Genomic DNA, 14,864 nt, shown 5'->3' on the forward strand with positions numbered 1-14,864 from the left:
GGCGATGTCAAAGTATGTACGCAATACTTTGTACAATTAAAAACGATTTATGAATAAAATATTGCGTACATACCCTGACATTGCTAAAAATATTTGACTGATTTTAATAATCTCGTTTAAAAAACTCATTATTACTTTATTATTTCAAGTATTATTATTATTATTATTATTATTATTATTAAAAAAAATCTTGTTTTAATATTCATTGTATAATACTATACTGATTTGCCTTCAATGCTCTTTTACGTAATAAGTGATTAACGATACGTATGAGACGAATCCAGCACGGAAAAATCAATTAAGCGCACGAACAGGTACGTATAGCGTGCATATATAAGCAGTTTGTTATTATTTTTCAAAAATGGTACATTGGAAAGACACTTTGTTATATATGGTTAAATTCGTAAAAAAGTAAACTCTAATTTTGTCATTAAAATATTTAAAAATTTTAAAAAACAAATGTGAAGTAGTGGAAAAAGTATAAAAAATAACAAAAAAAATTATTTTTAATTATTTTTGTAAAGTACTCTTCGAGCCATTCAACTTTTATTCAAAACATTTTTTTCTATCTCTTATAGTTTTGATGATACTCACTTGGAAAGAAAAAAACTGATTTTTTTTCGAAAGAGTGTTTCACCCCTTTAAACAGAAATTGGCCACAAACAAAAAATATTTTTGTCTTATGGATGAACTCCTGTATGTGTACACAAAATTTTAGATTTTTTTGAATTTTCGGGTTTGCAAACGTTTCTTGTAAGGCATGTATGACATATACGGCGCATATGACAGTCTCAAATAGACTGACCAAACCTATCATTTTTTTTTTAACTGACAATGAGTGATAAAGATACATTCCACAGTTTATATCAAAGATCTTAAGTTAATTTATACAATGCTACTAAGTCTTAAATAATGCAATGTTGTCGAGTTTAATACGAAGTATAAAGCAGTGTATACTTAATATAATATATAAGAATATGATGATTTTTTAATAATAAATATTAGATTATGTATTTTCAATTTTGATTAAATTTTATTTATTATTTTTTAAGTAATAATAAATAAACATTAGGTTCATATTTTTTCCTACTTTTGGTATTTACATCGAATAAGTCTTAGATTTATCGTAACTTTCTTCACATTTTAAAAATAACAAAATTAATTATGATTAGGTATAATGACACTAGCAAATTAAATATTGTTGATAATGCTTTTATATTATTATTTTTACAAATTGAAATAATGAATACGGCATTATCAATCGAAAGCAGTTTTTAGTACTTAATAATTTGTTTCCAAGTGAATTTATAAACTTTTACAAAATTCCTCAAAACTGTGCGTCGTAATTTTGCCGGTTTTAAAACGCGGCTTTAAAAATGAAATCAAATGTAATATGAAAGTTGTTCAATAAGTCCTTAGAAAGTGATAGAAAAACAAATTATTTTGGGTAGATTTTTTTTTTATTTTTCAACATAATTTCCTTTTTTAGCTCAATATATTTTTCTTAGCGTTTCTCCAATTTTTTTAAGACGTCCAAGAAATAGGATTTCGGAAGGTTAAAATAGGCATCAGATGTGTGCGATGATTAATGTAATAATTAAAGTTCAAATTATTACAACATCCACCGTATTCACCAAATTGGCTCCCACTTTTTTATAAATTTTATAAATTTACCCAGAAAAAATTATTGAACACTATGAATTGCTTTCGACCGGTAATGTTATATTATATATTCATTATTTCAATTTGTTATTACTCTTCCTGATCTTATTAGGATTTGTATTGTATTATTGTTTTAATTGTTTTATATAGTTTTTAGAATAAACTGTTTATTGACTAGGGAGTAGCACTAGAACTTCTCTAATTGTTTCTATTTATTTAAAAATTATTATAACCTCGGCATTTTCGTATTACGGTTTTCGTTTTATTGTTAAAATATTCTAAATAATTCGTTTATAAAAGAACGTCCGATAATCTTATAAGGTATTTTATATATTATAAGAGTTTCTTCGTAATGTATTTAAATGAAATTGTAAAAAGTATTTTTTTATTAGATACAATGAGACTGATAACACAGGCATGATTCCGTGGGTTTGTGGCACGTTCATCCTTTATATACCGCATACCGATTGGCAAATGCCGATGTACACGGCAAAAGTGATATTCAGATATCCTATTGTTGGTGAGATACTTTTTCGACAGCCTAGAGATGAACCCGAAATGGACACTATTATAATAATAGAGCATCTTGTGCATGCAGACGGCAATGCAATAAATAATACTGTGGATCATAAGTAAATTTTGCTTTTAAAATATTTTTACTACCATAAATAATAGTCATTTATGTATGTGTAAAATTTATTATTTAGATGGATGATACATGAAAATTCACCGGGAAAAGACTTTTATAACTGGACAAATCGATGTTTGAGCACCGGATCAGCTTACAATCCATATAAGGTATTGAAATTTTATTTTTAATTTTCTGATTAAAAAAAATAAAAAATATGATATTATGTTTTTGGTGTAAAGTGTAAAGCATATCAGTACAAATAAATTACTTTTTTTAAAAAAAGGTAAAAAAAAGCGCCTATGTGTGTTGCGCGCAATTTATTTTGAAATTGTGTAATCTAATAAAAATGATATACATTTATAAAAAAAAAAAAAAAAAATGTGTGAAATCTTTTAAAGTGCGCTTATTATAAAAAGAATATACTTTTTCTACAAAATTAAAGTAGTCGTATTTGTATTTTCTTTGAAAAACATTCCTATTCTAACCCAACTGGTAGTATCTTCAATTTTTATACAAAACCCACGTGGTACTATCTCTGTATTGTTATTAAAAAATCTTCGTATTTTAAAAATTCAAGTGACAGCATCTTTAATTCTCATTGAAAAATTTTATTTTAACCCAAGTAGTATTTCCTTAAATATTGTGTAATTTAATTCAACCTAAATGCATTTTTCCAAAAAATCTTTTAAACAATCAAAGTACTATTTTTGTATTTCCATTGAAAAATCTTTCAATTTTAACCCAAGTGGTTGTATTTAATTTTAATAAGTTTCAATGGAATATATAACATTTAATTTAAAAGATTAAAGAGGAAACGGTACAAAATGAGAAAATTTTATTGAAATAAAAAATTTTTGATGTACAAAAACATGGCGCTGCTAGATAGAAAAAGCAGAAAAGACGTAAGAAAGAACGCAATAAATGTAACAATTGTAAGATATGCGTTATAAAAAAAATTTGCGAAATAAGTTTTAGTTTCTTTAACATTTAAGTAATTCTTATTGTAAGTTAAACTTAAGATACCACTTGAATTTTATTTAAAAAAATAAAAATTCTGTTAAAATATAAATTATTGAGGTTAAATTAGATTAAAAATTTTAATATATTATTTATTTTCAATTAAATTCCACTTGGTTTGGAAGATTTTCAATGACAATACAGAAATAGTAGCAATTAGGTTTTGTACAGAAATTATTCAATTCTTCTCATTGTTTTTCCTATCTAGCAGCGCCATGTTTTTGTACATCAAAAATTTTTTATTTCAATAAAATTTTCTCATTTTGTACCGTTTCCTCTTTAATCTTTTAAATTAAATGTTATATATTCCATTGAAACTTATTAAAATTAAATACAACCACTTGGGTTAAAATTGAAAGATTTTTCAATGGAAATACAAAAATAGTACTTTGATTGTTTTAAAGATTTTTTGGAAAAATGCATTTAGGTTGAATTAAATTACACAATATTTAAGGAAATATTACTTGGGTTAGAATAAAATTTTTCAATGAGAATTAAAGATGCTATCACTTGCATTTTTAAAATACGAAGATTTTTTAATAATAATACAGAGATAGTACCACGTGGGTTTTGTATAAAAATTGAAGATACTACCAGTTGGGTTAGAATAGGAATGTTTTTGAAAGAAAATACAAATACGACTACTTTAATTTTGTAGAAAAAGTATATTCTTTTTATAATAAGCGCACTTTAAAAGATTTCACACATTTTTTTTTATAAATGTATATCATTTTTATTAGATTACACAATTTCAAAATAAATTGCGCGCAACACACATAGGCGCTTTTTTTTACCTTTTTTTTGAAAAGGTAATTTATTTGTACTGATATCACGCGTTTTGTAGTGTTTTATATATATATATATATATATATATATATATATATATATATATATACGTTTAAATTATGTATCTGACCTTGTTTTGGAATTATAAGTATTATGCGAGCATCCACCGTATCGTTTTTATATAATTCACATGACATGTACTTTTCCATAGCTTTCATGAAAAACGGATTGTTTAAAGTTGACAATTGTTATATTATATTTTTTTCAATATCGGCATCGTGTTCTTGTGATATTTTATTATCTATTTGCAGCGCAATGTCTGTCTCCTCCACTGACGGACTATTTAAATATTTCTGATCATAATTTATTTTGTAGCTCAATGTTCAATGCAATCCTTATGTCTGCAATAAATTATAATAAAATATATAAATTTACAATAAAAAAAAAAAATAAAACAAAGCTAGTCAGAGACTCTTACCAAGATTATTGTTAATGACTGACGAATAAAGATCAGGTTAAAGAACCTGTCACAACGGATATGATGATGATGACAAGAAGTACTACACCACATACACCACAAGTACATCACAAGTTGCATACGGCTGACTGATGTATGCCAGCGCTACTCGTGTCAAAAATATGAAAGGGAGAATTCCTGAGGGCGACGACGACGTTTCTTAAATGAAATGTAGAATATTTAGACTTTGCGTCGCGATATCTCCGCTCGTAGGGCACGGAGAGAAAAAATAAAAACACTTTTATTATACAAGTCGGGGCCATGCTATCGTTTGAGACTTCTCAGAACTTGATCGGTTTAGCCGTTATTGAGATCTGATAATCTCGCGTGCTTGGAACTCGCTGACTCGCGTAAAAGAGGGTCGGTCTGCGACTTTCATAAAAAAAAAAATTTTCTACATAGGCGCGAGTCGCGACCGCGCCTCTAGATTGTACAAATGAATAATAACGACATCATGAATTAAGAAAAATTTTGCAAAAACTGTGCTAAAGTAATAAAGCAGTTATTTTATTAAAATAAAATTTGGTTGTTTTTCTAAATACTATTTCCTCGATCAATCTGAAATTTTACATATAAATTGTATTTAATATGAGAAGTAAAGTGTATGGTCTCAACTTTGGGAAATGGGAAAAAATTATTTAAGCAAGATAGGTTAGGTTAGGTGAAAAGAATGTGACAAAGTAAGCGTCGCTTTGTTCTGAAAAGCAAGATATTACTCGTTAAAGTTGACGACTATTTACAAGGGTTGAACAAAATAACATGAACACCTATTCTAACTCCAAAAAATAGACGTAATTTAAGAGAGTGTAACTTTGTCAAAAATGATTGTAAAAAAAATTAAAAAAAAGCATTTTAAAGCATTTAAAGCATTTAAAGCATTTTGAAATCTCTAGTTTTGAAATTGATAAGTCATTAAACATTTACAGATTGTTTACGAAGTTACGTGGATTTAAGTGGGGATGCGTCAAATCTCAAAATATTTTACAAAATTTGCAAAGCTCTACGACGCGAAATAAAAATTACACCCAAATGCGGTTTACAGCATTCGAAAGCGTGGATCTTTACTTTTAATTTGCGTTTTTGATGAGCGTTGTACGATTTTTTTTTCACTGAGTTAGACAACACTGAAGCAAAAATGGCCTCTTTTGCTTCAATGTTGGTGTACTTAATGCTATTCTTATTTATATAAACGTAGTAAAATCCATCTTTAAGATTTAGCGACGTAAAGTAACGTTTTCTTTGTAATGCGTCAATCTGTTCTTTGATTATCGGTAGCGAATAATTATTGTGAGTCATAATCTTATTAAGTGTTCGATAATCTACGCACTTTTGAATATTCCTGTTTTTCTTTTGCACTAACATAATTTGTTACACGTACTCTAAAGAAATGCGATGAATAATGTCTCGAACTAATAAATCCAAAATAGAGTATATCTTATTTTTCCCATCAATCGATAATCTATAAAGGTACGTAGTGAAACGTCGTTTTCCTTTACATGCAATTTCAACTCCGCATTTTCTTTTCTATCGATCTCTCAGCTTGAAAATAACATGCTCGAATTCTTTCAAAAAATTTATTGTTTATTGCATACATTTGGATTTATTTTAAAATATTTTAAAATTTGAAATTTGATGTTCTAAACTTTTGAACAATAATGTTAGTAGAAATTGTCAAAAATCTAGCTGTACTTTCCTTCCTTAAAATGGCAAACTTATTTCATATTACTTTGTAGTGTCTTTTAGTATATCCTATATATAGTATATATAGTATATTTTATATAATCCATATACAGGACCACAAATTAATATAATATTTTTATAATATTTCAGATAGATTGGAAATTGAATAGCTTTTGTTTTGCTGCAGAAGCTTCGTTATGTCGCTTGGGTGATTTAACGAGGCATGGGACACTCGAAATTGCTGGCAGAAAAGTCAACGCTTCGGCATACACACGAAAACTTTTTACGGACTCAATGTTATCTTTATCAGGACCTCACGCATTGTTTGGCAAAAGCTTAGTTATTTATGATGATCACGGTCCAATCGCAAGAGGAGATCGGCTGGCTTGTTCCATGTAATACACGTGCAATAAGTTACAAGAGATTAAACTACTAATTCAGTCATTTCAGGATTTAAGATGAGCTCGGAAAAATATATGCCAAGTGGATTTTTGTATAGAACTTCATTTTTTCGTAAGATTAAATTGAAAACAAGAGTTTATAATTGCACCATAACGGCCGCTAAGAAAATAATTAAACAAATAGAGCTTAAATTTTATCTTTGTTAATTTCTTGTTAAGTATCGTTAAATATTAATTTTTACACAAAAACACAAAAGTAGAAAATGAAAGAATGAAAAATTCTGTATAAAAAAGATTTTGTAAATTTTTTTACGAGAAATTTTTTACGAGAAATTTTTTACATAAAAAATTATGCAAGATATTTGTAATGGAAGTATAGAGTCAACAGATAACAAATGAATTAAATTGAAATGAATGAAATATCGTTATAAAGTTGAAACCCTCTAGTTTTTAATGCAATTTATTTTTGTTATTATAAGATATTTATTGAAAATTCTACAAAGGTTTAAATAAAATATTAAAATTTTTATTGTTTATCTTAAAATTAATCACAAATAGTATCAACTTATTTATAAAAACATTCCATTAGATATTACAAAGATTATACTTCACAAAAGGACAAAATTAAATAAAATTTTTTAAACCGAATTATCAACGTTTTCAGTAACTTTTAATTACTAAAATGCAATAATTATAATCAAGCTTAAAATATTTAACAATACTAAACAATACTAATAAAAAAGGTCGAGTCGAGCAATATAGGGATCTAATAAATCATAAATTTATAATGTATCAACGAAACAGATTTACTACATAACAAATTTACTACATGAACATGTTTCGGACTTGCTTGGCCTTCGTCAATATGTTACAATTCAAAATATTATAATAAACCGCGTAAATAATTAAAAGATTTTCATAGGTCAAAGAGAGCCTATGCTAACAAATGATCTTCAAAGGCGTTGATTATGTCATCGAATTCACTGTAACTTACAAGTGGTGAGATTATACGGATGCTGAACTGACAATGAGTAGGGGTAACGCAATAACATTGTGTACGATCTTAACACATTGGCGATCTGAATATTTGTTTCAAATATAACGGGCTTGTAGGCAAGGAAACTTATATACAAACACAGTCTCTATACTTCAACAGATTTGTTATTTTAACGAATCTAGAATATTTGCGTATCCAGGCAACATAGTTGGTTAAAAAATATGTTTAATAAACGTAGAAAATCAATTTTATACGTATAAACTGAAAAATAAATGTTTAAAATTTGAGACAATTTTTATACTAATTTAATAAACGTTATAAAAACGTTTTATAAGACAATTTTTAGACGTGTTCTTTCAAATGTAGTTATATATTTATAATAATTGAAACGTAAAAAGTATAATATAAATATTCCATTATATTTAAAAGTGAATAATCTTTAGAAAATTTACATATAAATTTCTTTATTTTTAAGGAAGTATGTATATATATATATATATATATATATATAGATATATACACAGAGTGATTCAAAACGACCCATGTGGATAAATCTGAAAAGAATTTTCCTGTACGAAAATTTTGTCCGACGCTTACTTTTTGAATAATAAGAGGATAAAGTTAGCAAATCACGGGCCGTGTACACATGGTAGACAAAGGCGGCGCAACTCACCGTCCGACGCGGGCGCTTACCCGTGTCGGACGGTGAATTGCGCCGCTTTTGTCTACCATGTGTACACAGCCCGTGATTTGCTAACTTTATCCTCTTATTATTCAAAAAGTAAGCGTCAGACAAAATTTTCGTACAGGAAAATCATCTCAGAATTTATTCAAGAACACGTCTTTACAGGGACACATGGGTCGTTCTGAATCACCTTGTGTATATATATATATATATATATATATATATATATATATATATATATATATATACATATACAGTGGATCAAAAAAGTATTGGCACACTCACTTTTTAAAAAATATCTTTATTTATTGAAATGATATATTAATACAAAATATGTATTTTCGTGTCTTCTAACATACAGAAATAGTGTATTTTTCCCGAACTCGAAATAATGTGTTTATAGAAAATAAAAAAAGAAAAACAGAAATTTCTTACTCAAAAAAGTATTGGCACACTTGTGATTCTAATATAAAGTTCGCAGTTACACGCTTTTGTTTACATTGTAAGGATACAGATGTAAACAGACTTTGTTTATATAACTCACTTCTTTTGATTTACGCAGTCAGTCTAGATTTACGCTCAGTAGAGAAAGCATGGCTGCTAAAAAAAGCGAATTGTCTGCGTTCGTACGAAACCAAATTGTTTTTCTGCGTAAACGCGGTGAGAGTTATCGAAAAATCGGTAAAACGTTAAAGTTAAGTTTCTCGACAGTGAGACATATAATAAAAAAGTATGAAGAGACTAATTCTACGGAAAATAGACCGCGATCAGGGCGGCCAAAGGTCTTAACAGTAAGAGAGCGACGTAATATTATAAAACAAGTAGTAAAAAACCTATTTGTGAGTGCTCAGAGTTTGTCTGCCGATATCGAAACATCTTCGGGAAAGACAGTTTCTGCTCAAACTGTACGAAATGTTCTGCATTCTGCTAAAATTTATGGCAGAACAGCAAGAAAGAAGCCATTCATAAACGACAAAAATAGGCAAAAACGTCTTGGCTTTGCTAAAGCGTATATTAATAAATCAATGGAGTTTTGGAAGAATGTTATTTTTTCTGACGAGAGCAAGTATAACATTTTTGGATCCGATCGAAAGAAGTTTGTGTGGAGGAGACCAAACACCGAATTGGAAAAGCAGAATATTCAGCCGACAGTGAAACATGGTGGAGGACACGTAATGGTCTGGGGTTGTATGTCGTACAATGGAGTTGGAAATTTAGCATTTATCGAAGGAATTATGAATGCTCAAATGTATATCGATGTGTTGCGAGATAATTTACAACAGAGTGCAATTAAATTAGGCATACAAGAAACATTTCAGTTTCAGTAAGATAACGATCCAAAACACACGGCCAAAAAAACACGAGAGTGGCTTCTTCAAAACGTACCCAAACAGCTTTTTACACCACCTCAATCACCAGACGTTAATCCGATAGAAAATCTTTGGCATATATTGGACTTACAAATTCGAAAAAGAAAAATAGGCAATAAGAATGACTTAAAAAAGGTACTATTAGAAGAGTGGTCAAAAATTTCTCCGGAAACAACACAAAAACTTGTGGAATCGATGCCAAATCGATTACAAGCTGTAATTAGTGCCAAAGGCCTGCACACAAAATATTAACAATTTGCTTTGTCTAACAATTCTAAAGAACTATGGACTTTATATTAGAATCACAAGTGTGCCAATACTTTTTTGAGTAAGAAATTTCTGTTTTTCTTTTTTTTATTTTCTATAAACACATTATTTCGAGTTCGGGAAAAATACACTATTTCTGTATGTTAGAAGACACGAAAATACATATTTTGTATTAATATATCATTTCAATAAATAAAGATATTTTTAAAAAAGTGAGTGTGCCAAAACTTTTTTGATCCACTGTATATATATATATATATATATATATATATATATATATATATACACAAGATGATTCCCTCCAGGACAGTTTCTTTTCTAGGATCACTCCCAGATATTTCACTGATTCAGCTGGGGCTAGTCTTGTACCTGTAAAAAAAGCCGGAAAGACTTGATTTGGTCCCGCCGACTTAAAGGGTTTGAAGGTGTTTATCGCCCATTTCACTTTTCCGGGCTTGACAATGTTGGCCGCTAATCCCCAGTTCGCTTTACGAGCCCTGTGCGAGCCCGCCGCATTATGGGCGAACAATTCACCCTCCCTGCGAAAGCCCGGAAAGCTGGCCTCCAGCAAGTGAACCAGACATCGCTCCCCGGTCACCATTTTCCCATCAGGGAGACTAATGGAGTCCAGGACGATGTCTGGGTTTTTGGCTAGAATCCTGCATAGTCTTGCGGTTTCGGGCACGCCCTCTACCGACTTGCAGAACTCTTTCCAGCTTCTTTTCTTAGCCTTTACCACAGACTCTCTGTAGTCTTTTTGGGCCTTTCTATGAAGTTCCCAGTCCAACTGGCGGTCCGTGTTCCTGGCCCTATTCCAGGCCCTCCGAGCCGCACTTCTGAGCTCCTGCAACTTGGGACTCCACCAGGAGTTGCCCCTGGAGTTCTTAACCGCCCTCTGCGGGCAGTTCTTTTCGTAGCTCTCCACCAGAGCCCTCTACAGATGATCCACGCAGAGCTCCAATTCCTCCTCGGTCCCGTGCTTTCTTGGGAAGCCCTCGAGATAGCATTTCAAGTCCACCTAATAGGAGTCCTAATCGGTCCTCCTGGGATCCTTGAACATCGCCACCTCTCCTCTGGCTCAAGCCAGCTTGAAGGTGATTTGCCTATGGTCCGACAATGAAGGTTTGCGCGAGACCCTCCATCCGACCACGTCCCTTGATATAGACCTAGAACAGACAGTAAGATCGAGAACCTCTCTTCTCACCGGCGTGCAAAAGGTGGGCTCGTTACCTCTGTTAAGAATCTCCAGGTCCGTCGACGCTAGAAATTCCAACAGCCTTCTACCTTTATTGTTGGTATCCGTGCTTCCCCAGACCGTGTGGTGCGAGTTAGCATCGCACCCCACTATCAGGGGGAGCCACTTACTCTGGCAGTACTCTACCAGTTTGGTCACCGGTTCCGGCGGCGGCGGGGCCCCCTCGTCGTGAAGGAAATACGCGGAGCATACCACCACCCTCCTCCTGCTTCCCAAGGAATCGGCGACATCAAGCTCAACCGCTACCACATCTCTGGAACATAAATGTGGGATGAGTCGAGCGTCAATGCCCTTCACCGCTATGCAGGCTCTGAGCTTTCTGGCTGTTGGAGACTTTAATAACCTCCCGCATGCTGCCACGCCACTGATACGGCCCCGGACGAGCCAAGGCTCTTGTATCAGTGAAATGGCTGTGTGCACCACAGCCTGTTTCCTCAACAGAATCGCCGAGGCCCCTTTGCTGTGGTGCAAGTTAATCTGAGTAAAGGTTACTCCGGGATATTCGAACTTTACGATTCGTCCATAGGGGGCCCTTTCTCGCCCTCCCTATCCCCACCTTGGGCCCCGCCCACCTTGAAGGTGACTTGGTCGTGCCCGAGGTAGGGCTTGAAGTCCAACGCCTTCAGCTTAAGGATGCTGGACTCTGGAATCCTGAGAACCAGGTTCCTACCATCCCTGGTAGCCCCTACGTTCTCAGCCATAATCTTCCAGTTCCCGGTGCTGAGCCCAGGATTCTGTCTCTCCAGCCGCTCCAGGACCGCGGCCGGTTCATCAGGAGCCCCGGGGATCCAGACCACGGCCCTGTGTTGCCTTTGAAGCACTTTTGGGCTCATCATCTTGAGCTTGGCGTTTTCCCAGGGAGAGATGTTCCCCATCTGCTCAGCGAGCCAGATTAGGGACGCCTCATCCCTGCTTACGACTACCGCGGCCCCTCCCCTAAGAAAGGTACGACGGAAGCATGGAATGGGTTCTTCCCGGATCCCACTAATTGCCCTGCTGACGGCCAGCTTCAAAAGAGCCAGCCGCTCAGCAGTGATTTCCTCCTCGGGATAACCCTCGGCGATGATAACCCTTGTTAAAGGGTCCGCCACCTCGGCATAAGTCCCAGTATGTTGAGTTCTATGCTTCTTAGCGAGTCCTTCCGCCGAAGGAGGAGTGTCCGTGGAGCCCTTCCGGCGTTTGCCGCTGGCGTGCCCCTCCCTCTCTCTCGGCGTTGCTACCGGGGGGGTCACGGTGCCCGAGGAGGTCCCGCACTGAGACCTTTCTGGTTCCCGTTTGGCCCTCCTTTTCTCCGCATCAGAGCTGGCGCGGAGCTTTTTTCTAAGACGGTGGCGGTGGCGCCTCCGGAGCCCGGACGAGCCCCATCCGCACCCCCCTCCGTTGCCTCCGCACTGCGAGTCCTCCATCTCCGTCACTACGTTCTTAAGTTGGTTAAAGTCCATATAAGTCCCACAAGTAGCTAAGGAACAAAAGATTCGCCCACACAGAGCCCCGCATGCGTGGGTAAGGCTGTTACTCTAGGGTGTCGCCTGGTGCCCCAGAGGCATCGTTCAAGACACTGCTTCCTCAATGCCATGCAGCCATCGCCACGATAGCTTACAACTTGGCTTAGGGAGCTGGTCCGCGGTAGCGGCCTTCCTGACCCTACGCAGGGTTTTACACCTGGAAAACCAGTTATAACCGCCACTAACCGGAGGTACCCTAATTCCACGCAGGATTTTATCCCTGGGGGACTCGGGCTCCTCCGGCCGTTCTCCTATCCGCCACCCGGAGACGCGCCCGGTAGGTAGCTCAACCCCCGGGTTTACCTTATTAAGTTTGTATAAAATATTATAAGATACTATAAGATATTGAAAAATACACATTATATGGATGTTATAAAAACTGCAGCTTTTATAGAACTTTATAGTTTCCGAAGGTTGTTATAAAAATATATTATAAGAAATGTATCGTAAAATAATGAAAGCGTAATATTATTGTTCATGATTAAAGAAGATTGATCTATTGTACAAATTTTCATGTTTAACAATATTGGGTTTTTATAGAGTATTATAGGAAATTCAATTTTTATAGAATATTAGCTTTTAAAATTTGTTTTGAAAATATATTGTTGTACTCAACAAGATGAACACACAAAACACTTGCGAAAGGAAGACCAAACGCGCAACACAAAATGATTAGATAATCTTTTATAAAAAGAAACACTATCTTTAATCAAATGACTTTGTACAATAAAAGCGTAGCGGAATTATTCAGAATAACTCTTGACGGCTCCGCGTCCCGAAACAAAACAAAAGCCGGCTGTGCTTTTTCTGTCTGATCGATTAATTTTCCTTCGGCCAGCTTCTCAAGCTCGGCCGAACGGGCATAACAATATTTTGAGAAATGTATTATAATACATATACCTTGATATATGTTATTAATGGGAAAATACTGAGTGACATACAAAAGGTTTTAAGTAACGCTCACTTTTTATTAAAAAAATATCATTACAGAAAGAAAAAACAGTTTTTCTTACTTATTTCGGAAAATATTTATTTTACAAAAAAATATGTCAAACGAAAAATGAAGCTAGTAATAAGCTCTATGAAAAAGTCATATACATATTTTACTTAATTTTAATACTTTTGTCGTTATTGTAGAAAAACTGTTTTGCGTCGAAAGGATTTTCGACGCAAAACAGTTTTTCTACAATATACAGAGAACGCGTAGGCGGGGGAGGGGCTCCGCCCCTCTCCCTGCACCCCCTCCCGTATTTTTTCCAACCCAACCCACTTCGTCTCTCGTCCACTAATGATGGGTGGGTGCGGGAGGGGGTGGGCCATAATTTCAAATCTAATATTGCAACGTCAATTAGATATTCTTGGCCAAATTACAATTAAAATAGAGTTAGGTTGGGTTAGAAAAAAAACGGGGAAGGGGTGCGGGGGAGGGGCTCCGCCTCTCCCTTGCCCAAGCATCTACTTTTCACACAAAACTACTAAAAATAAAAAAAAATTATTTTAACACAGTTTTTTTACTATAACGACTAAAGTTGAAGTTAGATAAAAAATGTATATGATCTTTTTTATAGAGCTTATTACTAGCTTCATTTTTTGTTTGACACATTTTTTCGTAAAATGAATATTTAGTGAAATAAATAAGAAAAACTATTTTTTCTTTCTCTAATATTTTTTTAATAAAACGTGAGCATTACTCAGAACCTTTTGTATGTCACTCAGTACCTTCCCATTGATAACATATGTCAACGTCAAGGTCGTCAGAGGCTGCTCCCCTTTTGTAAAGGTTTACCGATAGAAATCCTATGTACTGCGATATTGGTAAATAATTCTTCGTATAAGCTAACATTGATATTCTTTCCATTTTTATAAGATTCCTTTATTTTTTATTTGTTATTTTATGCAGGGCTCTTTGACCTATGAGCAATTTTTAATTAATTACGCGATTTATTATAGTATTTTAAATTATAACATACTGATAAAGTACAAGTAAGTCCAAAACATGTTTATGTAGTAAATTTTTTTCGCAGATACATTATAAATTTATTAGATTTTTATATTGCTTGACTCGTCCTTGTTTACCGTTTAAATTTGTAT

General features: G+C 33.6%; 1 protein-coding gene across 2 annotated transcripts in view; it reads left to right on the plus strand.

Annotated features, from left to right (window-relative positions):
- Positions 1 to 14,864, plus strand: part of LOC105197011 — a 255,685-nt gene that overhangs the window by 97,133 nt on the left and 143,688 nt on the right. For both annotated transcript variants that reach the window (XM_039447795.1, XM_039447796.1), the window contains exons 8-10: positions 2,055 to 2,294; positions 2,370 to 2,460; positions 6,444 to 6,688. In XM_039447795.1, the coding sequence (XP_039303729.1) occupies positions 2,055 to 2,294; positions 2,370 to 2,460; positions 6,444 to 6,688 (576 nt within the window). The remainder of the gene's footprint in view (positions 1 to 2,054; positions 2,295 to 2,369; positions 2,461 to 6,443; positions 6,689 to 14,864) is intronic.

This window comes from Solenopsis invicta, chromosome 4 (assembly GCF_016802725.1).
Source record: "Solenopsis invicta isolate M01_SB chromosome 4, UNIL_Sinv_3.0, whole genome shotgun sequence".
NCBI classification, from domain to species: Eukaryota; Metazoa; Arthropoda; class Insecta; order Hymenoptera; family Formicidae; genus Solenopsis; species Solenopsis invicta.